A 27,799-nucleotide genomic window follows, 5' to 3' on the forward strand; every position below is an offset into this window, starting at 1 on the left:
ACGACACTAAATTGCCCCCGTGTGCACTAGATAAAGACTACTTCTTTCAACATTCACGCAGGACAGGCTATCTATCCCGTTCAGTGCGTTGTACGGAAAACAAAGTCGCCCAGCTAGGACACTGTTATAACTCGACGCCGAGCAATTCCCTTGGTCTTCCTACTGTTTTGAATATGGAAGTGCTGCTCTACCCGCAGCGGATGCTTTTGCGGTGTGCGCTTTCATTATCATTCCGACAGTTGGGCACCTGCCTCACCAATGCCGAAACATGATAAATCTCTCTGACCGCAGCGAGGACGCCGTAACAACAAAAGAAGCTGCCGCCAAAATCTTGGTCGAAGACGACGAGAAGGTGTGACCAGCACAGTCGAAACGGACGTTTTTGTACAGGCGAGATAGTACACGGCAGCATGAAGGCGTGGTATCAATAACAAGGAAAACACAGGTCAACTACTGCGAAGAACAGGAGGTGCTTGGTATGCGGGCTTACGACACAGAAATAAGGTAGCTCATTGGTAACGAAGAAAAAAAAACGGGAGAACCAAGGCCGTTCGGGTCTATCGTGTTTTTTCTCATTGCAGAAGCTTTGCGAATCTCTCGGTATTGCTTACGAGGCGGAAGATGATGTTGATGCAGACACCCCTAGTCCATCAAGCGAAGCAGAATCCAGGCAAATCTCTACAAGAAGTCATTCTAACGCCCCTTCTTCCTCAATATTTTGGTACCATCCTCTTGATGTTCGTAACTCACACCGTTCTTCCGAGACAAAAAAAGGTAACCGTAAAAACACGAAGAGTAGAACGACGGCAGGGGCGTGCCAATCTGACGTCGGATGCTGAATTCTAGCGGTCTAGAGTGTGGTTTCAATGCATTCGATTCACTTCTTGTGCTTTGTATAGAGCGGAGGTAATAATGTGATTCAGCAGCCGCCATCACGCCCCAGCAGTGGGCGAAAATTGCTTAGAGAGCTTCCTCAGGATGTGTGTAATACAGAAAGAAATGCACAAAAAAATTTGCATTGCAGTGCTCCTAGTTACACCTGCACTACCGCGTCTAACAGTGTGCGCGGTTGAATTTGGCATTGTACTCTTCAGTAACACAATACAGCCACAAGCCGCGTCATCACAGAAGTTCAGGCAAACATATTTGCAGAAACACTTGCCAACTTCCTTCTTCGTTGCTGTTGCACAACGCCTAAGCCACAAATCGCCACTTTACAGGAAATGCGACTCGAAAGCACGTTTTGTTTATGCGTCGCCCACTGAAGCATGAACGATACGGGGAGTGATAATCCACACGTCTGCGAGTGCAACCATGTAATCACAGCTTAATCGACCGCAACGCTCATGTGGTTACCATTGTTCCCTTTGTGGTTTTCGACGTTTGCGTCTCGACAAAACGGCTGGTATTCTTTTGCGGCATGTCAGATGGGAAGAAGCGAAGAAGCACCGATCGTCGCATCAAGAGGAAAGAGCAAAAGAAGCACAAGCACCACCGTGAAGAGAAGAAAAAGTGAATATCTCCGAGGGACAACGTCGTTCATCACACGATCTTAACTCTAGACTGACTCATAGCTGATCAACACGTTTTTCTTCGGTTGTTTCGCTGATGCCCGGATACGTGCAACAGTCTGAAAAAAAGTGCTTCACCATAAGAGCGTCCATCCAGTAGGCTTCCTCCACGAATGCATGAATGATAGTGGGAGTGATAATCGGCAAGTCTACGAATGCAACCGTGCAACCACATCTTAATCAACCACAACGCTCAGGCAGTTACAACTGTTCCCTTGTGTGGCCTTCGGCACTTTCGTTCGCCTCTTTTCCTTTTCGAATCCGGCGGATTTTACGTTTGGTTCAACCTCATCCTGGAAATCCAAAACTGCAGTTCGGCAGCATCAACACGCCTACAGTTACCCACGTCGTTTTTGTTTACAGAAGGCTGGTTTAATGGCAACAGGGAGGGGCGGCGCGATTTGAGACACTTATTTCTGTTTAGGGGAAATCGTCGGGAGACTTGTATTCTCTCTGGTGGGTGTCATTGCACCAGGAAGCGTTTTGCATTTTTCTTCTAGATCCTCTTACAGAAATAGCCCGCATTTTGCACGGGAGTTTTGCCAGCATATGTGTTTACTGCCTGGCTCCAGAGCTGTGGTTGTGAATCTGGCTTGTCGCTGTCAAATGCTTGTTCCATGGAAAGGTAGTTGATACTGCCTCCAGTTTGGGAATTGTCAAGTCCGGCACTACGCTGTCGCTCTGTTCACTGTCACTTTTTTGAGCTACCCGTGGATTGGCAGGAACGCTACGGGCTTGGGCTGTGCAGCTCCGTTAACGGCTTCGTCAGTTCAACCTCACATGGAAATGCTTTAAACAACACTGCACGTAGCATTCCGGCTCGCGTATTGCTCACGAATTCACAAGCAGCATTTTATGTGGTGCGTTCTGTCACGCGAATGGCTTCTGCACACTGCGCCCAAACATGCTAATTCTACCGTGTATCACCAGCAGTAGGACAACAATCCGACGTGTCAATTAGTGTTTGCTGGCGTTCGCGACCCGAGTGAATGCAGACGCACGCCATGAGGTGGGTTTGTGGCGTCATCCCGAGTGGCTTCCGGCTGTGTCAGGCCTTTCTTGTGCGGCAGCAAGGTCCACACTTCTTCCTCAGCCAAACTGTCAATTCGAGAGAATCAGTTGCCCAGTAGCTATGTTTGACAAGGCTTCGACACATCACCTTAACATACCCTTTCTCGCGTTTGTGAGACAACCGCACATACTGCTGAAGAACTCGCAGCGACGCATTGCGTCCATAATCAACTTCTCTGTGGAATCTGGACACGAAGCCCCTCCAACCAGTCAGAAATGAAATCCATTCGAGCTCCAGAGACAGTTGTCGACAACATTGTACTGTCACAAAACGAGAGAGCTGACGTTCTCCACCTTTTCTCTTCCGATTTTTCTCTTTTCAGCTTTCTCTCTACATTAGTCCCCGCGTCAGCATCCACGCTTCATTTCTTTCCCTTTCAGCTCTTCGAGCCGTGCATGATGCACGAGCATTGCCACGGAATGGGAAACGCCTAAATCCCACGCGCGATCCAAAAAGGGCACGCGTAGTCCTACCAGCTCGTTCTTCCTGAATGTCACGTATTGCACCTGCTTCGGACAGGGGCGCAGGAGAAAAAGACCCCGATGATATCCGCTCACCTCGCCCCGCTTTGGGCGCTCATATGCTCGACGCCTGCTGAAACATGTTGAGTACCGTTGTAACTTTCGCGACACGTCTCCTCAGCGCCGTCTCCTGCGTCTCGTCCTGACATTCCAGTGGGAAGTGAGAACGTCGAGGATGCGGTCCGAACAGAGTAAGATGGCTGACGTGATACTGAAGCCGTTGCCACACGTAAAGGTTCCCCGGTGGCGATTGGTAGGGCGCGCCCTCCAATTGGAGGCGCCAACGTCAGCTGCCAGTCGTTTGCAGGCGTTGCTTCTCTTCCTTCTCCGGATATAGGTTGATGACCGTTGTTCTCAGCCAAAGGAGTTTTCCTGCTCTCTTCAAATTCATTTCCACGGCTTGACACACGCGGTGTCTTCTTCGGACGAGGGCTGTACACCTGTTCTACACCATTTTCGTGACTGGAGGAGTTGCAATTTGCTTCGACCTGCTCCGCCGACCTGTCGGCTTCCGACGGACTGCTGTCCGCTCTCTGCCTCTTCGCTGACATATCAACCCGGCCTTTAAGACACTTTTTTGGCGCCTTTACCTCTTCTTCGTGAGTCATCAAATCAAATCCAGAACCAAGCGGATCCGCGGCAAACAATGGCAGGTAGTCCTCGAAAGCGTCGGCATACGCTTCAAAATCCCTAGCCGATATGGGTGGACCCAGCCGAAGTCCCCGCTCCCATGTGGGAACGATCACTTGCGTACACGTGCCTCCCCCTTCGTCCTGGCCTCTATCCTGCTCCTCCTTACTTGCTTCCTCTTTATCGCCTATCGTCCCAGATACGCCAAGTTTGTCTGGAGCCCCAGTTTCAGATCCTGAACCGAATTCTGGGGCCAGCTGCAACGACTCCTTCGCTTTAACCTCGATATTTCGCCAAGCGCCGTCGCACCGTGAAGCTTGCGCGTCTGTCTCAGGTGGACTTGGGGAACTCTGCTGACTCAACTCTTTCTTCAAACCGTTCGGAGCAAGGGGATTTGTTCCTAATTGTCCCGACTCACCCGCTCCGCTTCCGTCCCCAGCATCGCCTTTGTTGCAGCCGGCCGCGGGTTGGCGTCGCTTGCTGGTCAAGTCTGTACCTTGTCCACCACGGTTGAATATACAGCAGAGCACGTGCTGTGGGATGGCGTATATTGGGGGTGCATATGACTCTTCCACCTGCTGCAGCAGAACAAGTGAATTCCTCAGCAGCTCCAAGGAGGCGATCGACGAAGCCACTCCTTGCTGGAGAGAAGCTATGAGATGTTCCAACCGGCCGATGGAGATTGCGAAAAGTGCCCGAGCCGCGAACGGAACAACTGACTTGAAGCTGCAAAAACCAGTAACAAAACGTGCACAAATTGCCGCAGACGAAACAACGTGGTCAAAAGGGGACTACAGATACACCGTGATCATATCCCCAGCAGACCTGTCGTCCAGCTGATTCTGGAAGGCGCGGCTACTTTGCGGGAAAAGGTAATCTGTTCAATCCTGTTGCTTGCGTGTTTGCGGCCGACCCCGTTCTCAGCACGGTTTGTGATCGTAGGACAAGGCAGAGCAACATGCCTTCAAACGGTTGCTCGACAAATGCTGAGCATGGCGGAGCGCATATGTGACCTGCTCGTCTGTTGCCTTCTTTCGTCGTACATGGACCCAAGGCCGTTGCCTGCCACGCACTTTCCTTGATTGGCATGTGGTGTACGCAGAATGACTCTAAATGGAAGCCTGAGAGAGCTAGACTCACCTTCAAACACAGCTACCTGCCGTATCATGGTGAACCACTGTCGACGTCTAGTGACATGTCTCCACATACGTATCGGTCTATAAATTTGCATGCTTATCATCGCCTCTGTGTCTCCCCCGTCCCACCTACGCATAACGCATTGGTACGTTCGCCGACGAAATGATACGAGCACTATGGTAACCACCAGTAAAAGACTGGCACTTTAAACGCTCGGAGAGAAGAAATGACCTGCCTACCGGCCTTCCCCTCGACTGCTCACCTTCGGAAGTCTTGCCCTTTCCATGCATGGAGAGGAAGCAACTTCTTGGCGGCGAGAGAAGCCAGTTGTTCTGGCTGCTGGTCCTGTTGCATAGCCTCGAATGAACGCGGCAGAGAGGCGACAAGTATGGGCACATCTTCTTCGCGTTCCAGACGACCGCTGCGCTTCCCATTTTCCAACTGGTGTTCCTGCACCTCTCCGGCGCCTTGCAGCAGCGACTGCGCTGCCTGGATTAGCTGTTCCACTTGCTCCAGGTCCTCGGAAAGCTGGACGCCACCCCAGGAGGGCGTCGTTGGTAGGTAACGCGCCTCCGCGACCCATACGCCTGTGTCACGCCCAAATGCAGCTTTAACCTTAAGAGACGACGGGTGTTCGGAAATTCCACGAGAAAAAGAAGTTGCCGCATTGGCCTGCTCCATCTCTGAGCCTCCTCCTATGGCCTGGCTTCCCCTGCGGCCTGGCTGCTCAGCCCCACCTTTGAGTTGCGCGGCCCCTGAACCGTTGACGGGGGTGCGCCCCCCCGCCATTTCGCTTTCGGAAGTCGTTGCCATCCCCTGCGCCGGCCCAAATGTGTGGATGCCCTGGCTGTCCTGACCGTGGGTTTGTTCGGAGTGCTCCATATGAGCCTGAAGACGAGTTCGGTCCTTTGTCGCAGCAGCAGCGACGGAGACACTAGTGTCTCCGTATTGACTGAGAGGCCTAAGGTCGGCGGCAGCTGCCAAATCATGGGCGATAGTGTACTGGGGAAAATAACGGAGGTTACGCTGGAAGTGCGTATTAGAGAAAGTCTCCGGAAACAGAGAAAAGAAAAACAAGTTGCTGTGTAATGCACACCCTCCTGAAACGTGCTCCTCCAGCCGTTTTTCGACCGCCTCCATTTGCTGTAGTTGTCTGTACAGCCCAGCCGCGACGTGCTGTCTCGCATACCAGTACGCAAGAAATCCGCTGACGGTCAAACTTTCTAAGAATGCATGCCACGGAGGCTGCGCGGGACTGCTGTCCTGGCCACTCCCCCTCGAAGCCACTCCATCGGCGTCTTCACACGCCTTTTGAGTGTCTCGTAACAGGCCACGTGTTTTCCCACTGACACCCTTTTCAAAAGACCCTACCGACTTCGTCCTTGCCCGAGACTCCTTCTGGGTTCCCTCGCCAGGCATTACCGATGCTGAAGTATCGGCCCTACAGTCTTGGCTGCCTCCTTGAGGTTGACCGGGAGTTAAACCGCCACTCAGGAGTCGTCGCACGGACATAGGTTCAACGCCCCTTGGTAGGAAGGAAGGTGAAAGCGTTTTCCCAAAGAGGGTGACACTCCGCCGTGACGTCAGCGCTCCTGCCATGCCTGGCGGCCACACCATGAAATCTCGGAGTTTCCCGTCTACGACTGGTATCTTTTCCGAATTAACAACTTTGCTTGAAGACGCTTCTTGACGCACGCGTTCCTGTTGTCTCAAAAGAATTTCCTGATTCACACTGTGCTGCAGCTGCTTCAGACCTTCCAGCGACGAAGGCAGGCGACCGGGCACCTCACGAGTAGTCACCCCCGAGGGGAATGGAATCCGCCCAGAACTTTGTAAAGGCTTGCATGCCCCCGGAACGGCACCACAAACCTCTTCCGGTGCACTCGTGTGGGCAGTGACGCCTCGTCTGCTGCTTCCGCCTTCCTTGATCCTCCCGCCGACATTTCGGCTCTTCTGAAGGAACTTGGACTGTCCTTGCTCTGCCACCCGTGAGGCGACGACAACGGGAGGCTGCAGAAATCGTGCTGCTCCTCCCTGGTTGCCGTCGCGCGCTGCTGTGCGTCCTCGCGGCGACTTTCCAGGAGCAGACAACGTCCGGCTCAGTCTCTGAACTGGGTCAGCGCCGCGTCTGAGATTCTGATGCGCTTGAATCCTATCCACGTCTGTGTCAACTGCAGCCGAGATGGGACAGGCCGACGACGCAGTCCGGAGGGCCTGGTTAGGCATCTGTGCACCAGGCGCGAGAAGGCGCGGCCCAAATATGGAACCGGCTCCCTCTTTGCCCGTCGCTCTGTGCTGCTGCTCCTGCAGCTTAACGAAAACGTTTGTGTGAAGATCAGCTCCCAGGGTCACGCCAAAAAGGGAGGCAGCAGTGTCCTTCTGGCGTCCAGAGGCGTCTCGACCGGAAACAAGTGGATACGCCACGTTCCCAATCTTCTGCGCGGATGACGGCAACGCAGCGGTATCCGCTGCACTCCCTGCAGAGACGAACGCTGGCCGTCCGAACGGCTCGGTTGCCGCCACGGTTCCGGGTTCCCCAGTCCCCATCAAAATCTTCTCCAAACCAGGGACGGAGCACCCGTGGAGCCTCACGCGTTCCAGCAGCTGCTGGACAGCCAACTGCTGAGAAGGGACCAGCTGGGATCCCGCCGCTGTGGGCTGCGACTGAAAGGCAGGTTGCGTTTGCTGCGGCGCCACGCCTCTTTGGCTTGTTCGAGGAGTGTGCGAGAACGCACTGGAACCCGAAGCGGCGAGAAACGCTACAGAGGCGCCAGCACCTCCAGAGCCGAACCCCTGCACGCCTCCCCCCGTGCTTTGTCCGAGGAAATTCGAAGGCTGCGAGGGCGCGGAAACCGCTGCAGAGCTCGCAGTGAAACCTTGCGAGCTGCTACTCCCCTCGCATGCCACATCGACTGCAGGAACTGGAGTAGAAAGAAAGGCAGACTTGGCGCCGCTGGCTGTTCCACAGGACGTTTCGTCCTCTGCAGAAGAAACCGAGGACAGGGAAAGCGGCGAACAAGGCTGATGGGAAAGCACAGGAGAATGAACGTTGGATGCCCCCAGGTGCTCCGGGGCCGAGACCGAAACTGCAGGAATGGAGGGCCCGGAAGGACCGCCAGGAAAGGCCTGGCTGGAAGAAGGCAGCTGAGAAGAGACTTGCGTAGTCGATCCGCCTGCAACGCTACGGTATGTGGAGGAGAGAAACTGAGTTTCGCTGGGGGCCCGCGGGGCTTCTTTCTCTGAAAAAAAGCAAGCATCCGTCGGCACGCCAGAGGAAGTGCCAGCGAGCTGCTGAAACTGCATCTGACGTTGGCGTTGAAGCTCCTGGAATCGCCACAGCTGCTGCACAGAGGATCCAGCATCCACGCCGGAGGACGCAACGCCCGTTACGGGGCCGGTCGGACGCAGGCTGAACTCTTGCTGGTTGGGTAGTGGGACGGAATGAGAGCGAACTGGAGTCGGTGAAAAAGGCAGATGCACCTGTGGACTGGATAAGGACGGTTCTTGCGAAGCCGCCCCTTCGGTGCTGTCTGCGCTACGGCCGACGGAGGGACCTGACATTGGGGCAAAAAGTCGTAGGAACGCTAGAGAGTCGGAAAAAGTCCACAGGCAAAAGCCTGCTGTTACGGTGGACAGCAACTTCACGTGTTGGAGGCGGCATTGAACGCGTACACCAGAACGGCAGACCCTCTACCGTGTAGGTAGACTGAGGGTTGCCGCAGCGAGGTCTCCTGAGGTCAGTGTCTCTTACGAAAGTCGCAAGCGTCACCCGTGCGCCGACGGGCAAATCTGTCGCTGAAGGCTGATGCGCCTCGGACCATTTCGAAGGACTTCTTGCGTGCACACGAGGTCAAAGATGATTCTTCTCCAAGGTGTGTCAAACCGGAGAAGCTGCTCGCGCGAAAGGCAGATGCCATGCAGGGGTGGACGGAATCAGGTTAATGCATGGAAACCCACAGCTCTCAAAAGTCGACACACCATTGCGATTCATTATCTGTACGAGTACATGCAACCGAATCCATCACGAAATCGACTCACTGGTGTACCAGCCGCTTCACGCATGCATCTGCCCGCGTAAATGTCGAGTTACACTGTCATATGCATGTATCCAGACTGGTGCCTCTGGAAAAGGCAAAACACGCGGACCCAACTTCTTGTCTACGGAACGTCGAGGAACAGAAGCGGTACGAAGAGCAAAGCCAAGTTCTGGAGAAACCAAACTATGAAAAAAACACGGCCGGAGATAGCCGCAGCTGACACACCGGCATGGCATCCTAGTTGCTGCGAGACACCACTGACCGCAGCACGTGGGGGAGGGAGACTGTATGTGTACTCGAGGAAAAAACGGAAAAAGAAATTCGACACGCCAACTAGATAATCGCGGAAACGACGACACAGCGTTTCCAGAGGAGAAATTCAGGATCACTTGGTGCAAGTGACCGTACCACATTTCCCAGATGTCAAGACGAGTTTGGAAATCGCCAGTACCAGTGCTCGAGGGACAGAAACAGAGAAACGTGCCAAACGCTCTCATGTCTCTTTTTTCCATGCGCTCCAGCACTTTGTCGCGCGAAACTCACTTTGATGTGCAATGGGGAACAATTTGCGGCCTCTGCAACTTTGCCGCCAGCAGCCACTCGTGACTGCAGATCGAAACACACACTCTCCGGGGCGGAACAATCAAGGGGCGTGGCGTAAGTATGCGCTCAAATGACAAGCAGTATAGGGGAGCCGTATCCGAATCCTGATGGGGAAACCACATCTATCCCAGTGGCTTCCCTTATGTCGTGAGAACGCATAGAAGAAAAGTAAACAAAGGCGGAGAGTCAAACTCTCCACATTCTTGAAGGAAATTCATGCGGAGAACCCGATGGCGTCAATGAACTATCAAGAAGACTCGATTCGCCCGGACGGCTAGCGCGCGCAAGGGGGGAGGACCAAGCGGCGTCTGCAGAAACAAACGGAAATCTCCAACCGTATGACACCAAGATTTGCTGAGAGTGCTTCTCAAGATCAAAAGATAGAAGCTCCGTACTCCTGTGGAACCCTCACCGTTTTTCTTCGAAAGGACAAGCGTGATTTTGACAACGTCTTCGCCCTCGCTGGGACGGTCTGCCGTCACTGCCGGTGGAGGGTGCTCTCTGCCTCATGTTGCGTCAGAGAGCACGTCACCGACAAGACGATTAATCCCATTGCTAGTTTGAAACCAGCCTTTTCAAGACAACCTTTGGATTATTGAATTGCTTTGAAGCTCATCCCTTCACCTAGTTACATTTTAAATTTAACCGCATCTGTTTTTCCTCTAGCCTCTCCCTGCCATGTCTGAAAGCGGTTCTGTGGCGCGGTCCCTCTCCTGGTGAAGACCTGGAGCTCTGTGCCGTTTGACGGGGCGTACGAGGCAAGGGTTCTTTTTTTGTCACCAGCAAGTGTACGCGTTCTATTTTGACGCCAGGGAAAACGAATCATTTCGAGGGGCTGTCTCTTGGGGACGCGTTCTGTGCCCTCGAAAGGTCTCTCTTGAGCCGCGTCCACGACGGGCGCCCGCCTTCCCTTCCAAGGCCCATTGCGGCCACACAAAAAATGCGGGTTAGCTCGAGATTTGCTCGGTTCGCGGTAGACAGTAGCTGCGGAAACTGGTCGAGAGAAACTATGCTAAGCCCGTTTTGGGGCTCCTGCTCTCGAAGGCAAGCGAAAACTCCCTGCCGTTTTTTTTGGTGATGGAGACTCGATGTTTGGATGATATCTGTCAAGCACATCCTTCGGTTTTCTTCATCACAGAGAGTCATCAAAGCTCCATGAGAGTCGGGTAAGCAGCTTCGTTGAAGTGCTTGTCAAACCAGGTGCTGGAGACAACGCATGCCGGGGCGTGAGCAACAATAGCGTTCACTCCTTTTCTGTTGTCGACTGTTCCGAGTTTATCAAGTATGAAGCCTTCGATGCCAACAAGGAACTGTTTTGCTAACTTCCAGCCAGGATTAGCCGTAAGGGGAGCAGTAATAGCGCTTGCCATAGTTCGGGTCATCCCACGACTGTTCCACCGAGCGTAGTCGCTCTAATGCACACCTTCGAACGAAGCGAGCCCGTGCACTGGGGGGAATCGCTGGCATTGACAGTTCCCTTGTGTTTCTGCGAAGCACCGTAATCCCATTGCGTGATCCTTCTCTCTCTTGTCTGTCAGTTTGGTGTAGGCAGCAACCCACGGTCACGTCCCTGCCTCTCCCTCGCCTTAACGTGTCGGCAACCATGGAAGGATCCAGGCAGAGCCACGTGCGGTCTGCGCTCAAGCATGCGCGCGCGCGCCTGTTAACTATTTCGGCCTTTCGCAAACTAATAGACGAATACGAACCGTGAGATAGCTGTTAGCGAAGTCGAAACGTTGGACACGACCGTGGACGTCTGCATTGTGTACATCATTCGTTGTTTACTCTACATGTTCCGCACAAAGGCGTGAGCGGAAGTTAAGTAACTATAACTCCAGTTGTACAGTCCTCGAGCCAGGTGAATTAATATACACAAGCAGTTGTAGCATGTAACCTTCTACATTCCCATCCTGCTCCTGCTTCTCCAACTACATGTTGAACGCTAGCAAATGCACAAGATGCAACGTGGGTACGCTTTTTTATTATCGCTTCCAATGCTTGTGGTTGTATCTGTTTCTGGTGGATGTACTAAAGTATGCACGACATGGCAGTTTTGAAGGTTCCAGAATTGCTAACTACGAGCCGCCGTGCGCCTCGCCTCAGTCACACATCTTTGTGTATCACGTGTCTCCCGCGCCCTGCTGGTGACCTGGTATGATGGCTACTGGCCGCTCTTGATGCAGATTGGACAGTTACTATGGCTACGACATGGATTTGATGAAACAGGATAGCCTTCAAAGGCAGCTCAGTGACCCAGCATCTAGCGTAAGTGAATGTTGCCACGGGACGTGTGCTAGAAAGACAAACACCATTTTGGTATTGCTTTCCGAGGGAGTGTGGCGGTTAACCGCCTGTGCTCAATATGCTTGATCGAAGATAGAAAAATGCATAACGTGGACGGCCTCGAGCTGCAAGTGTGCGTGTTCCCCAAGCTTCCTCTGCATATGGTGAGCGTGTCTTACTGTTTTGATTGGGAGTTAATTGTTTCACGCGTCTTCTACAAGCCTTGTTACAGAGAGTCAGGGGTCAAGTTTGCAGTCATTGCTCAGCCGCGTTGTACGTTGTTTACAAGAAGAATGGTTGCCACTGTCTCTTTCATGTGTTCTACCCCTTCAGACGAATCTTGGTCGTTCCGGCGTGACGGCGGAAGAAGAGGCGTTTGCGAAAAAACACGGCGAAAAACGTCACGTTAGTCAAGGAATTCTAGCAGAGCCACCCCAGTTTATTCGAAACTCTCGAGTAAGTTTCTGCAAGTGCTTCCCGTGGAAGCGATCGTGGTTTCTGCATCCAGAAGAATTATCTAAAAATCATGATGGTCTGCGAATGAGTCGTATCAGATGAACGGGTAGAAGGTGTGGGGTGTGGCATTTGCAAAGGGAATCTGTTATTCCGCAGTCAGCGCTACGTCGATATTATCCAAAACCGATGGTGTGTTGGCATGCATGCCATCACTTATTAAACGCGTATTACCAATTGAGATTTGGGATCTGAATCCCTAATCTTACCGTATGTCAACACTGTATGCCTCGAAAGATGGTCAGAGGACGCGTACGCAATTTAGGTGGACTGTCGAATATTTCATGGAGAGCGTGGTCCACGCGTCGGCTCGAGTTGTGATTTACAGCTTGTCCCGTCAGAGATGCCTGGACACGAATCAGCTATCTGACGTTAAAGCACTGGTCTCTATTTTGATGACCTCAGGGCGTGGTGGTACGATCAGGAGGTCGTCAAGGGGATGATTTCACAAGCATCAAACTGGCGGACCTGCGGACTGCGTACGCTCTCTCTCTGCTGGAGAACGACATGAATCATTACAGGCATCTTTATTGCGAGAGTCGCCGAAAATCGCAGGTCGAAGGACGACTCAAATTCTTTGTCGTTCCTTCAGGAAATATTGTCGTACCGGATCTGTGGCTCGACGATCACTCCACCATTGTCGAAAATATTCCTCCACCTCCTCCCAAAGAGCTTCAAATTCACAGGGAGCTTGCGATGCTTCCTGATCTCCAACAGGTTAGTTCGGCAATATCCAAAGTCTCTTGTGATAGAGAAATCACCGCGCTTTGTTATCAGGGCTGCTGAGACGGTGTGCGACCTCTCAGTGCCGCAGCGATTTCATACACAAACATGTTGCAAGATACTTTTCGAGGTAGATATGATTCATTCACGTTTTGGTGATTTAGGTGTACTCTGCAGGATGACGATGTGCATCCTGAGCAAAGGAGCCTTTTCCTCAAGAGGCTGCCATTCTCAAAAGGAGACCGACGCAGATGCGCAGTTAATGCTTCAATTTAGCAAAGCTCTGAGGTCAATCGCACACAAAGACAGTGATTTAGACCGCATATCGGATATAGGCATGGCACAGCCAGGTGACTGAGAAAGCAGAATGGATCAAGATTTGCACTCTAACTCCACGGTGGGTCAGCCCAGGTGACCGGAGACGTTAGGCCGAACGGTGCGAGAACCAAGAATTGCCTTTGTCGTCTGTGTCAACAGGCTTTCTTGCAACTGCGGAAACGCCAGATGGACATGATGCCTGCGCGCCGGAAGACTGAAGCCGCTCCTGCAGCCCCCCCCGCACCACCCGCCAACGCAACGCAGGGAAAAGTCCCTCCAAGTGCTCTTCCCGGCAAAGGGGCCGTTGCCGCGTTGAAGGCTAGTCAGGTGCAGAAGGTATCAGAAGCTTCTAAGCCGCCACCAGTCCGCCCCACCGCGCCAGAAGTTACAGCAAAGGGCACGGCTGACGGGGCGCAACCGCCAGCGAAGGCGCCTCCGGAAGGCATGGCAGGCTCAAAGGCGGAGCCTCCTGCAGGGGCTAAAAAAGCAAAGGGGCCACCGCCGGGCAAGCTAGGAAAGGGACCGCCCCTGGCGAAGAGCAAGCTTCCTCCACCCAAGAAATAACACCACACACCGTGTTCCGTTGCGTGATGTGCTTTGCTTGCATCTACTGGCTTGTTTCGCCTCCACATCCCATATACCGACACCGTTTAAGCGGAGTGCCAGAACTTTATGAAAAAACATGTGGAAGGGATGTAACGAGCTTGGGAGGAGACCAATAGAATCGCCGACTAAATAAACTAGTTCAGGGAAGGGTGCCTTGCAGCAACATTCTCTCCGTGCGAGAGTGTGCCTATGAAATGGTGCCTGAATCGATTGCAGGGAACGCCGAGCTATGCCACCAACGATGAATACGTCTTTGGCTGTGCTGCATTTAGAGGCGCGTTCGTCTGTGTCGACCATTCAGATCGTCGGAATTACTCGATGAACAATGGGGCTGATCCATTGCGGTGTTTTACTCTCGACATCGTCCTCAAGCCACACTGCGGTTGTCACTTCCTTTTCTGATACCCAGTTACAGCCTTTGTTGCTTCTGTACAGTAACGCAAAAATATGGACTGTGATTCTAGTCATCTTAGTCTTGCATGCTGAGAAGGAGTGTGTAGGGTTAGAAGACACAAACAGCTGTTGACGGAACTGATCTACTTTCAGGCATATCCGGTGAAACCACAGGTGTAGTGGAATGGTGAACTAAACAACCTATAGACCCGCCTGGGATACTGCAAGAAAACGTCAGCAGACGAACCACCATCGGCAACTGAAAAAGTGTGGTAGCAACTGATGTTACTCTGCTGGTGCAACAGTAAAATGAAACAGTCCTGACATACCCGCCATACGGGGGAAATACAAACCTTAGTGACCCAAGCCCCTTAATTAAAAGGAAACAGCGAATAGAACAACACGTCCCTAGCTCTGCGTCTTCGTCGTGCTTAGATACTGGATGTTGTGAGAGCAGCTTAGAAAAAGAGGAGAGAGAAACGCTGACGAATTGTACGTCCGCCACTGCTTCCTCCGGTAACTCCTGCGTACCCGGTGCCAGGTGCCGAGCCAGATTTGGCGATGCGACACTCCTCGTTACAAAATTCCTGATACTAACTTTTCATTGATGTGGATGAGAACAGCAAAGGAAATAAGCTCCTTCTGGCTCCCCGACTGATAGGAGTCTACCCATGAATTTCCTGTGATGCCAGACATACCGACACACGCTGAAGGGACTGAGATTTTCTCGCGTTCAGTTGCTGAGAGAAATGCCGGAGAGCACAAATGACGATTGCCTCGTTGTCCTCGTTCAATGGGGAGATGCGACGAAGTACCAGGTCGCCTCATTTGGGTTGCACGAAAAACTCGGGACCAGACGGTTTGCATACACCATGGTTTCGAACACATCTCGCAGGATTTTGAGGGCTCCGCATGAGCACACCTGCTTGTGTTCTATTCGCAATATAGAGAGTGCATTACGTTGTCTTATCCTGACACCCTTCACGGCATTCCACGCTTTGGATCGCGCTGCACGGCACGTTCAACGTCCTGCGTTAAATCAAGCTCGCTGACGCGGGTATAGAGACAGCCAGTCACGCCAGCATCCTGTCTCTCTGATAGGCGGTTGGGTGTGTATGAAGGCTTATGTGCGCGGCATCGACGGCGAAAACTGAAACGCTTATACACCAACGAGAATCCAACACCTTCCCTTGTAGAAACGCTTTCAAACAGGCTTTCTCGGACATTCGGCAGGCTGGCGCCCGGACGAGTCCCACCTGATGCAACGCCTGTTATATAGGTGGAGGGGAGGCCGGTGTGTGTTGTTGTGTTTTTTTATGCTGATGTTGAGCGCGCATGCGCTGCCGCAGCGGTGTCTCGGGTTGCCCGGTGCGCTGCGATCCAAGAAAATCCGGACGGGGTCTACTCGCAGCGTCCCACTCGATATACCCCACTACGTCACGAGCGCCGCTCTGAGAAAAAGGAGGCAACACACGCACGTCCAACGCTGGTTTCCGCTTGCTGGGTTGGGAAAGACAAGAATTTTTCTTCCCCCACGTTGTTCAACTGCCTCTAGACCGGCATCGTGTCCTACTGTTTTGCATTCCGTACGCGGTAACCTTGGGACCTCACGTGTGACGTCCACTGTTTGTCCTTCATACTTCTTCTCAAGGTAGGTCCTTCCACCATCGCTCGCACGGAGATACTTCTCCTTTCTCGTTTCGTATGAATTTTTTGTACGTCTTGCTGTGCGAAGTGTGTGCTCAATCACGACAACCTAGCCCTCTGTCCCGTCTCCCCAGATCCCGGCGAATGCCAGTTCCCAATTCCTCGGTGTGCGCAACCAGGTGCCGACCGCCTGCACAACATGAAGACATTCGGCTTCTGTTGTCTTTCTGTGCGTACCTGGTGAATGCGGAGAAGGTTTTCTTCTTGTCGGTTTCCTGGTAAAGGTTGCCGGTCTGTGGCATTGAAAGGCTTTTCTTCCCGCGACGGATTGGCCCCTAGCCGTGTCTGCTGGACTTTGTTCGCGGTTGCTCCTGCGCTGTTGCGGATATGTCTATGCGTCAGTTATCGTGTCATTTTCCATCGGCTACGCTTCCACAGCATCACAGAGAGCTGGCAAACACTGAGTGTCCCCCCCTTCGTCGGCCATCCACTAGGGTCCGGGGAAACGGACTGTGACACATTCTGCAATGCCGACAGCACTGCCCCAGTCGGTTGTGATGCAGCCCCGCTTCCCAGTTATATCCTATACCACTGCTCTTTGCTCTGTGTCTAGATCACTCCAAAGGTGGAATTTTATCTTTTGCAGACGGAAAAGGCTCTGGGCGAAACCACGTAGCTTTTCCATTTGTCAAGCGTCCTGACACTTCTAGACCGGTAGAAGTTCTTGGAGCAACAGAGTATCGGAAACTGAACGGAGCATCAGGGGTCTGGAAGACCCTCATGATTCGTTCCCGTTTCTGAGGAAGACCACAAAACGTTTAGAGCCACACCGACGGGGAATACCCTTCTTTTCCTTGGCCGCACCCTACCACATCCGACTCATTTTTTCTCGACCCGAAGCATTTACACCTTTGCCCAGATCATGTGTCTCGTGCCGTTTTTCATTCCTCCGGTGGTACGAAAACAGATCGTCCCGTCGTGTGGAGCTAGTACACCCTCTCCCGTTAGCAAGCGAAGAATGCGTCGCTCACCTGCCGTTTTTCCGATGCGTTTCTTTTTTGAACGTGCAGATGGCAACCGAGTTCGCAGTGCCCCCCAGCATGCTCGCCGTTCCGAATGCGGGAAATGGTGCGCAGAATGTTAACATTTTGCCCCCCGGTGCGGGCACGAGAGTCGTAGACGTCCCGTTCGTGCACTACAGGCAGGTATGCCGCAGGACACGCTGAATTCCAACGGATCGGTCACCACTCGGTCCTAATTGGGATGACTAAATACTTTGTCATGCAAAAATATCCATATATATATATATATGCATGCGCGTCCATATTTCCGCCCAGGTGCGAAGGTGTTTTTGCTTGTCAGTGATCAGACATGCAACAGTTGCTTGGGTTGCTTCCCTTTCTTCCAGTAATCAGGGGGGATACCTTTGCGGCCTAGGAGCAACAGTCGGACAGTCTTCTATGAGTGATCAATAGGGCCGGCTTAGCACCTATTTTTCATTGGATAAGTGGAGCACGGCTGCTGAAGCAGAGCTGAACAGACAGCAAGTAGCCTCAGCTCGTGGGAGCTGCATTGTGTCTACTGAATGTCTGTATCTCAGACAAACTCGTGTTTGTCATCATCTATGTATTTGATGTAGGTGCGTCTATTGATAGTGTTGATAGCATGCGTAGATGTATGAAGTGAAGGCGGGAATTCTTTATGTCGCGTGTGTACGGGCTGTCCACGTGTTGTATGCTTGCAGACGATGTGCGTGAAAGAAGTCAAGGTGCCTGTGGAAGTGACCAAGGTTGCCGTGAAGAAAGTCGAAGTCGAAGGCATCCATGAGGTCCCCATCATCCAGCCTCGCGAAATTGGCGTCCACCAAGTTGTCCGCCGCAACGTCCCGGAGCCGATTGATGTTTACACTGTCCAGGTGCGTGACGTGTTTTCTCGCAGATTCTTTGAAGCACAAAGACACGGACGAAGAGGGGATCTTTCTTCAGAGCCATCAGCACATTTCGATTTCCCCGCAGACATGTGCATATGCACCACGGCGTGGAATGCAACACGCGCACACGAAACGCGACGTACCCGTTGATATTTCTATCCCGATATGCATATCCAGGGATAGATCTATCGGCTCGCGTGGCTTACTTATTCATGGTTGTCTCCCTGTATGTGCATATGTACAGATGGATAGACAGATAGATAGATGTGCATAACACAGAGTGTAGCGTCGACATGTCTTTGGCATGCCTCCACCAGAGCGTTATGGGCACATGTGTGTTGATATCCAGTTGCATACGAGGGTCCATTGCATCTCACCCTGTGTTTGGGGAGATGGCGCTGGTGGCTGTTTTCGAGGGTGGCGTGGTGAGTCGACCGAGCGCCGTTTCCGCTATAATTTTGGTTTCCGTTTCCGTTCTTTTCCGTGCTACAGAAGTACACCATGCCCCGCATTCAGCCCAAGTACTACGACGTGGAGGTGCCGATCTACGTGCCGCGCTACGTCGAGGTTCCCGTCCCTTCCCACTTTGTCACTCTCCAGAAGGAGGACATCCCCGCGGTTGTGCCCGTCGGTCCCCCCCTCCAGGGCGTGAACAGCGCCCCCATTCTGAAGAACGAGCAGGCATACAGCCTGGCGCCCGCGGCGGATGCCAGCGATGAAGCAGCTGGTCCCGTGGCCCCCGGCGTCGTGGACGATAATTTCTCCTTCCACCGCCAGGGTTCGGGCAGCTCCGATTTGGGATACAGCAAGACTGCACACAACGAAACTTTGACGGCTGAAGTCATCGTCCAAGGCAGCGCTGCGTCTTACCAGGAAGAGGCCTCGGGCGTCGCTGTGGTCGGAAACGACGCCGCCGGCTCTCTCGCCTCCTCCCCGCGTGTTTTCTCTCGGGTGAATGCCGCGGCTGCTGCCTCTGGAGAGATGGAGAGCGACAATGCCTCTGAACGTGCCGAGTCCGTCGACTCAATGCCCCAATAAGCTGCCCACAGCCTGAATGGAAAATGCAACCCGGGGAGGGGGGAGACAAGACACTCTGGAGCAGTGAACAAATGGAGCCTCACTTGGAGAGACGCGTATGAATGCTACCATTTTGGCAGGAGAGCATAACTTTTCGACGAGTATGTGTGATCACGCAAGTTGCGAGCTGCGTGTGGGAGAATTTGTGGTGTGTGGGAGTCCGCCATTCCACTTACCGGTTGTTTGCTCAACGTGTGTAGCGCCACGACTCCTGGAAAATTCACACGGCGCACCCGGTGGAGTCAGGGGTACAAACGGCCGGGAGCCGTCTCAGATGTTTAACAGAGGTGGAACCTCGGGAGCCGGTGACTGTGGCAAGAAAGGTTCCGTCGCCCCCGGAATAGGGAAGACACCCTTCGAAGACGGCGTAAAACGCTCTTTATTTTATCTGAGAGGGATGCAACCACAAGTGGCTGCGTGGTGGCTCGCTGGTGTGATTTACCACGGAGCAGATGAAGTCGTGATGCAGGATGTGCCGCTGATAATCGTAACCCTGTGCAGTGCATATGAACCCCTTACACGAAACAGTGAACCCTCCCCAAGTGAAAAAGTGGACCTGGTACGCCGCTAGAAACAGTTGTACGACTGTCTGCCGTACCCATTTCCTCTCCACGATCCACGGAAATGGGGGCTCGTCTCGGCTTTTCGTTTTTTCCCTTGGGCACCCGATGTGTTTGGCAGCAATACTGTGAGTGGTAGGACAGACGCGAGGAGCATCGACACAACCGATTTTACAGATGGTTGCCTCATGTATACAAGGAGAGATGTAGCGTTTCATGAGCAGGAGGAGGAGGAAAGGAACCGTGGCACCTGCAGATAATTTGTTCCCCCGAAAGATAGTAACCTAACTCCTGCGTTCAGAAGAGGATCTGGTACATTTGAGCTTCGGCACACGCAGATCTCCAGAAGCTCCTTCTATCTTCGAACTGACTGGTTTTAGGAGACGTCACTTTTTTGGTGACCAAAGCCGTCACTTCATGGTCGGTCGACAATGGACATCAAAGCAGGAGCCACAAGAGCCACCAGATACCTCACGGATTCTTGGATGAGAACTACAGAATCTGCAACTCTGTCGTCGATTCCCTATTATGCGAACAAAGAACACCGATTTCACTGTGGATGGATGCACGGACAAACTACGTTCCTGCTGAAGAGAGCAGCCGGCGTCTCCAGTGCTTCAGTGGTGCAGATCACTCGTGTGAACAGAAGCTCAGAGCTTCCGTTTGCCCCAGTCGCGAGTGCCCCATTGGGCGGGTTGCCCAAACCCAGAAACGCTTAGGTCCGTACACTTTGCTCAGGTGTGAATGACGGGAAGAAGTGTGTACCTGATTCGACAATAGCCCGGGAGGCACAAGATAGAGTGAATTACTAGGTAGGAGGCCACACCACATACTGGAAGCAGAGAAATTGGTTTTCTGTCGAGAGAAAAGCGGAACAAGGATGAGCATTGCGCTCTAGTTCTTCGGCTTTCACTCTGAATACCCTTCTTTCGAATGGCATAGTGACGATGTTGCGTCTGTGCTAAAAAAACATCTAGCGTTGATTTCTCCAGTCTCTTGTGTGTCCCCTGAGGAAACGGCAGTGACCCCTGATGCAACCGTGCACTGGGTTGCGAACTGCCAGTGCCAGCCACGGTTCGTCCTCGGCATTATGGGCAAGCCCCTCTTCAGCCCCTTCAGAATTCTCTTCCCGCATGTTCTCCGCCATCGACCTTCTCCTTCAAGGTTTGTGTGGTGCCCTTCTTTCGCCCTCCATTGTGTGACCTTTTGATGCTTTGTGGCCAGCAGAACGCGCCGGGACATGCTGTACATACATGACAGCTCGCGAGCCGCCCGCCCTCGCCGGAAACCAGGACTCGCCACCTCGTTTTCAAAACATCTCATTCACAAATAAAGAAGGAACGCCCAGTTTCTCGCAGGACAAACGGTGAAGCGAGTCGCTTCGTCGCGGGAAAACATTCCACCTTTTTGCGCCGTCTTTACTGCGTAGGAGCGTGTCACCTCAACAAAAAAGCCTTCTCGTCTCGTGATATGCCTCGCGCTGTTCCTCGACTTGGTCAGCTCGCCTCAAGCCGATGAGGCATTCGTTTTGAGGAGAGGCAGAACGAAAGAAACGGCACCACTTTCGACACTTTCTTTCCGCCCTCCTGCAGATGAAACAGAAGAAAAAAGGAATCCTTCGCACTCCGTGTCCCTTTTCGTATCCAGGCAGCACGCGAAGGCAGTTGCAGCAGCCACACTCAAGGATACAGCACTCGAGGAGCAGTGCAGCAACGTCATCAGCTCGCTCATCCTCGGTTTCTTACGTAGGCCGGAAGGGAATAGCACGCCTTTTGTTTTGGCGCTTCAAGGAATTTCAGCGTAATGTTGTTCTTCGTGCTGGGTATTTTTTTCGCTGTCATGAGCGGCCTCGCCGCGGACAGAGCGGGAGGTCGATCTGGATTCCGTTGACGCGGTGTGCGATCTGGACTCCGTTGACACGGTGTGCGATCTGGACTCCGTTGACACGGTGTGCGATCTGGATTCCGTTGACACGGTGTGCGATCTGGATTCCGTTGACACGGTGTGCGATCTGGATTCCGTTGACACGGTGAGCGATCTGGATTCCGTTGACACGGTGTGCGATCTTCCTTTCTCGTGTGTACTACTCCTTTTCCTTCACGGAAGGCACACCGTTAGAAGGTAGCTGCACACAGGGGAAGGTCGGAAAATGTTGACCACAAAAGATCTCTGGACGGCTTCTGAAGGATCACTCGCAAAGTGAAATGGCGACTTTGCATCGAGTGCAAAGTGGGTGTGTGTGAACTCCATTTTTTTAGTGATAGTGTTATCACGCCCACTTCGGCTTGGCGTACCCCACCCGCCAGAGTTGCGAAGGCTAAGTTTGGTCATCTTCTATATGTGCCAAACTTCTATGAAGGTGTGCGCCGTGTGGTTTGTTCCACAGCCACCGCAGACCACACTCTTCTGCGTCCACAGTGAGCATGAAGACCATCGTAAAAGTGCTCGGCTAGCTTCCTACTCAAACCCCAGTACGAAGTGAGCCTACCACCTTGGATCTGTGCCGTGGGCAGCCCCGGCACGCTCCTGATCGAGGAGGACTCTCACCGCCAGGACCCCCCCAAAAAAATGCAAATTTCGCATCACCCTTTCAGGGAATGAATCATGCGGCCCCAGCGGAGGTCAACGTAAACGCACAGGAGTTTTGTTGCTGACATATCCCCAATGTGTCCCGGGGATGAGGCAGGCTACGCCATGCACTTCTGTGAGTCCGCCTCCTCGCGCGCCTTCTTTAAGGCTGCGTGGCTTGGAAAATCCAAGGGGCGAGAACAACTGCTTTCTCAACGTTACTCTTCAAGCTTTTTGGAACCTTCGCTCGTTTCGCGTCCTGTGCCAACAAGGCACAGAACATCAGCATCCTGCACCACGTTCCGCTGCATCACCTGCGTCTAGCTCCTCTTCTTCGGGTTGGCCCTGCGTTGTGTCAGGTAGAACACCCGCTACTACCATATCCTCCAGGCGACGGCATGGGCGGGGCGACCCGGACTCGCCGCTTCCTTTCGTTTCTATGAGGGTGCAGACGTTGCTTGATTCTTGTTCATCGAGGACCGCACAAGGAGGGAACCGGCGCAATGGGCTGAAGTCAGACCTCGACGCCATGTTTCCATTTGTCGGGCGAACTTGGACAGAGCCAGAGAAAGAAGGAAAGGAAGCGTTGCCGAGTGAGAGAGATACGGGGACGACTACCCCTCGGACCTCGTCGTACGCTGTCCCCTCGCCGTCTCCTGTTGCAGAATCCGGCCACGTGGGAGAGCCTCCAACCTCGTCTCCTCTCCAGGTGCCGGCTGCAGCGAGCTGCGTCTACTGCGCGATCAAAAACCTCTTCGCCAATTACCAATTTGGAAACTGTGAAGTTCTGCCGGCGGCAGCTGTTCGCACCTCTCTGGCGACCTGTTGGGCCAGCACCCGATTCAAGCCTGGGGACATGGAAGACGCAGATGAGACGCTCGAGGGAGTTCTCGACGCGCTACACGCGTGGCACCAAGGCGTACGTTTTCCTTGCAAGCTTTTCTGTGCGAAAAATGTTAACGGACGATACGGGTTTTACTAGGGGCACGGAGGGATCATGCGTATACCGTTGGTGATCGTCGTTACGAGCGCTGCTTGCTTGCATGGCCATGTTATAGTTTCTACAAAGGGCGCAGACACGTTATCTCTATCTTTAGAGGTACAGGAGCAAAGCGACTTGGGGCGCACACTGATAGGCAATTGTCTCGGTGCCGTGCACCAGTCGTCTAAGCCGGTGTAGGTTTCTGTATATGGGCGCGTGTTAGTGTTAATACGTTTGCATCCGTACTGTGTCTGTGTTTCCTCAGCTGAGTGCCCCCCCACCGTCCGCCTACTTCCGCCACGCACATGCCTCCCCTGAAGCCGGCGCCGCTGCTTCAGAGCGCGACGACCTCTCAAATCCGTTGAAGTTCCTCGCTTTTTATCGAGACATTCCCTGCAACCCGCCGTGCCTGGCCCACAGACTCTTTTCTCTGCATCTTCTCTTCTTACCGCGCTGTACAGCCTGCGGGGCTACTGGAGAACCCCTCGTTCAGCAGCTGTATGTACACCGTGCCTACACGGCGGAACTCCTTCCTCTCCTCGCCTCGAAGCCGGGGATCCATTCGTCCTCCGCTGGCAGTGGAAACGTTTCGTCGTCGTTGCGCGTCTCCACGCCGGTCCCTCGTTCAGGGTCTCCTCAACGCCCTTCTCCGTTTTCCGACGCTTCTGCGTTGTTTCTGAGAACTCCTGAAAGCGCAGTGCAGTCTGCGAGACAGGCCACGCTTGACGCGCAACAGGACCACCGTAAAGCGACGGCTCCGGACGTTCCATATTCCAGTGCATGTACAGACTGCGGCGAAACTCCATTCCGCACGTCCTCGGGTCGAAGCAGTTTTGGAGTCTGTTTGCGTTATCTCTTCCTCTGGGATTGGACATTCGCAAGCCGTGAGTCACTGTGCATACCTCGTCTGCGCACAGAAGCGAAGAACGCGAAGACATCCCCTTCAGATTCCACGTCTCTGTCGAGTGAGAACGAGGCAATCGGCGAAGACGGAGCAGCCGTAGCTCCGAGGCTTTGGCGCCCGGAAAAAGACGCAGAAGGTGCGGGAAAGGGCTTGAGAGGCAGTGACGCATTTGGAGGCAAACGAGAAGAATCCAAAGCTTCGCTACCTCCTCTCCCCGCGGCGCGGACTTTCAGGCCGTCTCTCGTTTCCGAAAACGGGGGAGACAGCCATTGCTGCGAGAGTGCCTTTGCAGACTCTGACAGCTTAGAAGATGAGCTAAAGAGGCTGCAGCAATTCTTCCAACACGCGAATATCGTCCGTCTCTCTCCTCAAGGCAAAGCGAAGAAGAAGGAAGCCGCTGCGCGGGGAGGTGATGTCGGCCGGCCAGTGAGGCAGCCACGCGGACAGATGCAACGCGGAGAAGGCAAAGATGGAAATGCATTGACGAGCAGGGCGGAAACGGAAGACGCAAAGGACCAACAGAGAGGAGACTGCGAGTGAGCCGTGGTGATGGCGTGCCTCAGAAACAGTAGAAACCAAAGAAACGCCTTTTCGTGGAGACATATGGGGCGTGACTCGGGAGGGGGGGTTACCTTTAGGGATCGCGGAAGCACACACATAAAACGGAAGAAAGGGGTATGACATAATGAGGTGACGTCTCGATGCCGGAAAGGGGAGAAGTTAGCACAAGAAAACAGAAGGCACGTGCGTCCCTGAGTGATGCATCAGGAAAACGTCAAATTTTAGCAGCAGAGCAGTGAGAACCAGGCCCTGAGACCTGCTCGGGGGCACGTCTGTCTCTCAACGCTTACCGACATAAATAGACACAAGCAGAGTCATGGGAAAGAGGGAGGCTCTGAAGTTAGGCAGGCGCGGATGTTCGTCCGATTTTGTAGGAGACGCTGGATGGAGCCACCTCGGGTCCACGTCCGGTTGCCCACACGTGTGCTTTTGTATAGCGCTATTGGTCTCGTTCTTCTCTTTCTTTCCGTCTTTTCTGTCGTCCACTTTGCGGCGAGCTCCCCCTTCCCGTATCCGGGGTGTTCGGTTTCCCCATTTCGTGTGTGTCTGCCTTGTCGCGGTCTCGTCGTAGGTTTGCATGCTGCCCTTTCCCATTTCTTGTCTCACCTTCGTGTCTCTTCCTCTCGTCCTCTGTCTCTGGATTCGTTTTCCCCAGGCAGTGTGGCGGTCCACATACCGTCGTTCTAGACCGGCACTGCATGCACGCCCCTGCTGTCTTCGTCTGCAGCCTGACCTGGTTACCAGATCTGGCGCAGCTGGGCCCCTCATCCCCTGGCTTAGGATCTTCTTCGTCCTCAGAGGCATCGTTTGAGCCATCGGAGTCAGGAAATCAGAACGGAGTGTCACCGATGCAGGCCGAGTCTGACGAGGTCCGGCAGTCGATCTTTCTTCTCCTTCAGAGTTTAGAGCCTGTCCTCGATGTTCGAGAAGTAAGCAGTCAAAAAGGCCAAACACGACAGTGGACAAACGATGTGCCATGGCTTCGGCACTCGGTTAACAGACACGCTAAGGAGTTACACCTTTATACAAACGCAGAGAAGATTCTGTACTTCTCACTCAAGACCCGTCACTGTGTATCTTTCTTCCTCTGCCCGTGAATGTCGATGTCTCCGTGACTAAATCTCTGTGTGTATCCTGTGCGGCAAATGTGCATGCATAGAGACACTGCATGCTGGCGCTTCGTGCGAGGCGAGAACCCGATGGTGGTGAATGGACAGGCAGCGGGAAGAGCCTGTTCGTGACTGCGTGCGCGTATTGTGACAGTCTGATCGCTGGAGCTATCGGGGCGCCTCAATACACTTCATAAAGATTAAATATGAGAGAGGCAAGCCCGTTTAAAACTGCTGCTCTTGACCTCTTGTTCACTGTCTCATCAGCACAATCGCCAGCGTTCAACACCTATCATGCTGCCCTGTCGCCCAGAGCCTCCTATTTCGTTTTGCCGTCGCTGCGCTTCTCAGATCTTTTCATCCAACTCGCAAGATACGCAGGTCTCGTCTTTCGGGGGACATCGAAGCCAAGCTGAGTCTCGAGATCAAGCCGAAGGATCCGCCAGAGACAGCCAAGGGTCCAAACCGCCGGCTGGAGTGGTCGCGCCATCTCCGTTTTCCCACAGAGGACGGGCCAGACGAGAGGCAGCTTCTCGAGCCGCTGTTCGTCAGGAAGTTGAAGCCTTCACTGCAGACATGGACGGAAAACACGTGTTCAGGTGTGCACAGGACATACACGCAAATGCGTGTATATATATATATATATATATATATACATATATATGTGTGTAGAGAGAGACCGATAGATATACACTGCTATATACCTGTGTGTATATGCATATACGTGTGTTATGTACGGCTTGTTGTTGAAGTTTGTGTGTCTTTCTTTTCAGAGGCATGGTTTGTTTTTATGGCCAGCACTACGTCTGCTTTTTCCACCACTGGGCCTCGGCGAAGTGGGTGCTCTTCGATGATTCCCGAGTGAAGCGTGGGTTGACGTGGAAGGGCGTCGTGTCCATGTGCGTCGCCGGGAAACTCCTTCCTTGTCTACTCTTTTTTGAACGCATATCTCTCCGTCCGGCGAACCGAAGGATCAAACTTTCCCCTCCATCGGCCTTTCCTTCTTCCTCGTCTTTCGGCGAGACCCCGACTCATCCTGGAAACTCGATGCGGCGAGCAGACGTGCAGCGCTCTGAAGGCCAAGACATGTGCTGTAGGGTAATGTCCGAAGACTCGGCTGAGGAGTCCCCTTCGTTCGCTCGTCGACACGGGCAGCGGACCGGAAACGGAGAACTGTGGCGTGAAGGCCAGAGGGACGAATATGGAAAGGAGGACCTCCAACTCTTCTGTGCAGAAGTAAGGGAAGCGAGGAGAAACAGACAAAGGTGCAGGCCGCGTAAAAAGCGCAGACTGCGTGCGTGCGCCGCAGGATTTGGGATTAAGGCAAATGTAGTCCATGGTGATGTAACGCCTCACGGAGCCGCGGCGCCGGCCGGCACCCACGTTGTCCTCTGAACCCAGAGACCTGTGCTCACCCTATATGCATCCTATATATGTATATATAGAGACATATACAGATACGTACACATTCTCAAAGCTGCTCGAATGTCACAAGAGACCGTAGCACCCTCTTGCGTCAGTTATATATATACATATAGATAGGTGAGAGGAAAGGTCGGCAGATGGAGTTACAATCCACAACGTGCGTCCAGTTTCCGTTTCTCCGTTTGTGTGCGGGTTTTTCTCCTCTAGAACCACCGTGTTTTGTGCTCGTCTGGTTGTGCCCCTCTGGAAAAAGACGAATAAGCTATCCTGTCAATGGATGCCACTCGAGGTCTCTTCCGTCTTTTTTTGCCACGAGGTGGTTCATCTTTGTTTCGACGAGCCTCAATACTTTGGTTTCTATGTTCCGTCTCCCCCCTTTTGTCTCGATCCAAATCTCCGCAGATGCTCTCCTGTCAACATCTGCTTCTCGAAGAGTTCTCCACTAACGAGGCGAAGAAGACTGCTGTCGCCCTAGCGTTCACAAATGTCCCCAGTGCCGCAGGTGATTCCGCAAGCAGCGCAGCGCCGTGTCGCATTTCTTGATTTTCTCAAAAGAGCAACCAATCCCCTGGGCATGAAAGCAGAGGACGGAGATAAATTGGGAAGAGCTCAAGAAACGTGGGAAGGAA

General features: G+C 53.2%; 4 protein-coding genes across 4 annotated transcripts; 3 read left to right on the plus strand and 1 right to left on the minus strand.

The window, feature by feature from the left end:
- Positions 1-3,219: 3,219 nt before the first annotated feature.
- NCLIV_064820 (conserved hypothetical protein) lies at positions 3,220-8,492 on the minus strand (the record flags this gene model as incomplete). Its single annotated transcript, XM_003886033.1, has 3 exons — positions 3,220-3,306; positions 3,755-4,520; positions 5,194-8,492. The coding sequence occupies 3 exons, from the start codon at positions 8,490-8,492 to the stop codon at positions 3,220-3,222; spliced, it is 4,152 nt and encodes a 1,383-aa protein (XP_003886082.1).
- A 2,156-nt stretch (positions 8,493-10,648) lies between these two features.
- Positions 10,649-13,972, plus strand: NCLIV_064830 (conserved hypothetical protein; the record flags this gene model as incomplete). The annotated part of the gene is made up of 5 exons (XM_003886034.1): positions 10,649-10,737; positions 11,755-11,836; positions 12,188-12,310; positions 12,773-13,084; positions 13,568-13,972. 5 exons carry the CDS (start codon positions 10,649-10,651, stop codon positions 13,970-13,972), a joined length of 1,011 nt encoding a protein of 336 aa, XP_003886083.1.
- A 3,152-nt stretch (positions 13,973-17,124) lies between these two features.
- On the plus strand, positions 17,125-19,022 carry NCLIV_064840 (conserved hypothetical protein; the record flags this gene model as incomplete). The annotated part of the gene is made up of 3 exons (XM_003886035.1): positions 17,125-17,259; positions 17,799-17,969; positions 18,477-19,022. The coding sequence occupies 3 exons, from the start codon at positions 17,125-17,127 to the stop codon at positions 19,020-19,022; spliced, it is 852 nt and encodes a 283-aa protein (XP_003886084.1).
- A 3,696-nt stretch (positions 19,023-22,718) lies between these two features.
- Positions 22,719-27,713, plus strand: NCLIV_064850 (hypothetical protein; the record flags this gene model as incomplete). The annotated part of the gene is made up of 6 exons (XM_003886036.1): positions 22,719-23,108; positions 23,437-24,611; positions 25,364-25,565; positions 26,097-26,344; positions 26,519-26,981; positions 27,573-27,713. The coding sequence occupies 6 exons, from the start codon at positions 22,719-22,721 to the stop codon at positions 27,711-27,713; spliced, it is 2,619 nt and encodes an 872-aa protein (XP_003886085.1).
- Between the last annotated feature and the right edge of the window lie 86 nt (positions 27,714-27,799).

This window comes from Neospora caninum, chromosome XII (genome assembly GCF_000208865.1).
Source record: "Neospora caninum Liverpool complete genome, chromosome XII".
NCBI lineage: Eukaryota > Apicomplexa > Conoidasida > Eucoccidiorida > Sarcocystidae > Neospora > Neospora caninum.